Here is a 2672-nt window from a genome sequence, read left to right on the forward strand (position 1 = left end):
GAAGAACATGTTCAGTTCGTTAGCTCTGTCCAGACCTCCATCAGTCTGATCCGCCTTTAATTTGAAGCCAGTGATAGTCTTCATTCCATTCCACACATCCCTCATGTAGATATTGCACAGAATCCTCTGGATGTGGAAAATAACGACATTGCACATATCTGTATATTCAAAAAACAGTGATATTGCACAGATTTTATGTAGAAGAAATTGATATTGTCTAGACTTTAAATGTTAATTCACTATCCTTTTTATTTAATGTGTCTGGGTGACATGAAGAGAGTCTTGTTTGTACTGATTTATACTTCATTTATGTGTTATTTTCCAAAAAACAAATAAAAATACTTGTGTACGGTTCAAGCCTAGAGTCAAAGCTGTAACTCTCTTGCATTTTGGTGTAACTTGAACTCCTTTTTGTTCTCAGAGGAGTGACCGAAGGCGTCACTCTGCTGCTGCTCGCCCTTCAGACCGGCCTGTTAGATATGCAGGCACTACAGCGCACCTTCCTCCTCAGCATCATCCTCTTCATCGTGGTGACTTCAACCCTGCAGTCAATGATAGAAATAACAGACCCAGTTATTCTGGCTCTGGGTGCGTCGCGCAACAGGTAACGGCAGCAGCGCTCACTTTTATCTCTCCATGCAAAATGTGAGTGACTTAAAAGTACATAATTTGTCATTCCTTTCTGTTTGTTCTGCGCTTCCAGGAGTCTGTGGAAACATTTCCGCGGCCTCAGCATGTGTCTGCTTCTGCTGGTGTTCCCAGTGTTTATGGCTTATAAAATCTCCCAGTTCTTCCACATGGACTTCTGGCTGCTGATACTGGTGTCCAGCTGCATGCTGACCTCCCTTCAGGTAAAGAGACTTCAGTGTTTGTCTGTTTTTGGAATGTGGAAAAGATTAAGCTGTACACTTCTTAGCAGTACATGTGTTGATCAGAATCAGAAAGGATTTGAAGCTACAAAAGTTCTGTGACTGAAAAACCTTGAATATAATTGCGGCCGCTATTAAAACACAGTTCAGATTTAGCAGAAAATGAAATACAAGATCACTGACTGCAGTTTAATTTGCATCCATTTTAACCAGTTGAAAAAACACCTCATTGGATTGTATTTCATTCTGTAAAAGATATTCATTTTCACATAACTACTTCATATAAACATGCTGTTGGGGTCCAGTTGTAGGAAGTTTTGCTTCCTTTCCCAATGTTGGACTGGAAAATTCCTCACTGTGGCGCCCCTCAGTGGTCATATTCTTTTTTTAAACGGCACTGCGGCAGATGCGGTGCACCTCACATAATTAATTTGCACTATTTTTTTAGAAATTTTGTCACATTTTTATGCATTAAATGTCTGAAATAGCAATAAATTGAAATATAATTACAAAAATGTGTGTTTCTTTTAGTTTATTGTGATCCCAAAACTTTTCCTGGGGTCCATATTTACAATAAAATGTCCTCGCTCTCGAGTGTTCACACTCATATAATAAGCAATAAAGTTTAAAAAAATAAATAAATAAATAAAACGACAACTACAATTACATCAAACTCACACTTATACAAAACATTAAAACAATTTAAATAGATTAACAGGTAAAATAGCCTAAAAAAATAGAAGGAAATCAGTTTTACACACTTATTTTTCTGGTCTGTCTTTATAAACATCTTTAAATGCTTTTTTGCTGTACGTTCTTGAAACTGTTCCAGTGAGATTCAGCTTTATACGTTGGTCTTTTTTTTGTTTGTTTGTTTTTTCACAGCATTTGAATAGCAAAATGTGAGTCCTCTTCATCTGCATTGTTGGATAAATGTCTCAGGAAAAGGATATATTCAGTTAACAATATGTTGGCTTTAAAAACTGTTATATTTCTTAAGTATTAATCAATAATATGGTAGAATAATAACAAAAAATGTGCAAAAAACATGCTTGTTTAGAGGAGAAACAGTAGGAAAAGATTCCAAACATGGTGGGAAGTTCTTAATTGTCTAGAAACCCTGTGCTATGTTTGCTCGCTGTGGAATAAACACTGACATGGTGATACGACCTAAGCTGCTATATTCTATTAAAAACTGCTTGTGCGTTTTACAAACCAGTGTGGATCTATTGTACGAACAGAATCATGTTTGTGATTCATTTTTCAAGTCCATGACAGGCATAAATTGGCTAAATCCAGCTGCTATCATAACATTTTTTTTCTACTGTTGAGCATTTTTAATGTTCTAAGAAACACTGATGTTTTTTTCCAGGTTACAGGCACGATGCTGATCTACTCCCTCTTTATGGTGGAGCTGTTTCGCAGCGACCCCATCGAGAGCCTGGACGAAGTGATCTACTGGGTGAACGCCGTCAGCCGGGTGCTGGAGTTCGTGGTGGCGCTGTGCGTGGTGGCGTACGGCACCTGGGAGTCGCTGTTCGGCGAGTGGAGCTGGATGGGCGCCTCCGTCATCATCATCCACTCGTACTTCAACGTTTGGCTCCGAGCTCAGTCGGGCTGGAGGAGCTTCCTGCTCCGGCAGGAAGCGGCGAAGAAGATCAACTCCCTGCCCAGAGCCACGGCTCAGCAGCTGCAGCAGCACAACGACGTCTGCTCCATCTGTTTCCAGGTCAGTCGCAGCAGGTCACCGCAACACATGAGGTTCAAGATCGTGGAGCGTTTGCACAAAGTAGCAGAGGCAGG

General features: G+C 40.1%; 1 protein-coding gene across 3 annotated transcripts in view; it reads left to right on the forward strand.

Moving 5' to 3' along the window:
* Positions 1-2672, forward strand: part of LOC103369541 (RING finger protein 145) — a 22167-nt gene that overhangs the window by 15472 nt on the left and 4023 nt on the right. For all 3 annotated transcript variants that reach the window (XM_008298284.1, XM_008298283.1, XM_008298282.1), the window contains 3 exons: positions 422-604; positions 704-851; positions 2242-2598. In XM_008298284.1, coding sequence (XP_008296506.1) covers positions 422-604; positions 704-851; positions 2242-2598 — 688 coding nt within the window. The remainder of the gene's footprint in view (positions 1-421; positions 605-703; positions 852-2241; positions 2599-2672) is intronic.

The sequence above is a fragment of the Stegastes partitus genome, unplaced genomic scaffold (assembly GCF_000690725.1).
Source record: "Stegastes partitus isolate 25-593 unplaced genomic scaffold, Stegastes_partitus-1.0.2 Scaffold1301, whole genome shotgun sequence".
In the NCBI taxonomy this organism is placed as follows: Eukaryota; Metazoa; Chordata; class Actinopteri; family Pomacentridae; genus Stegastes; species Stegastes partitus.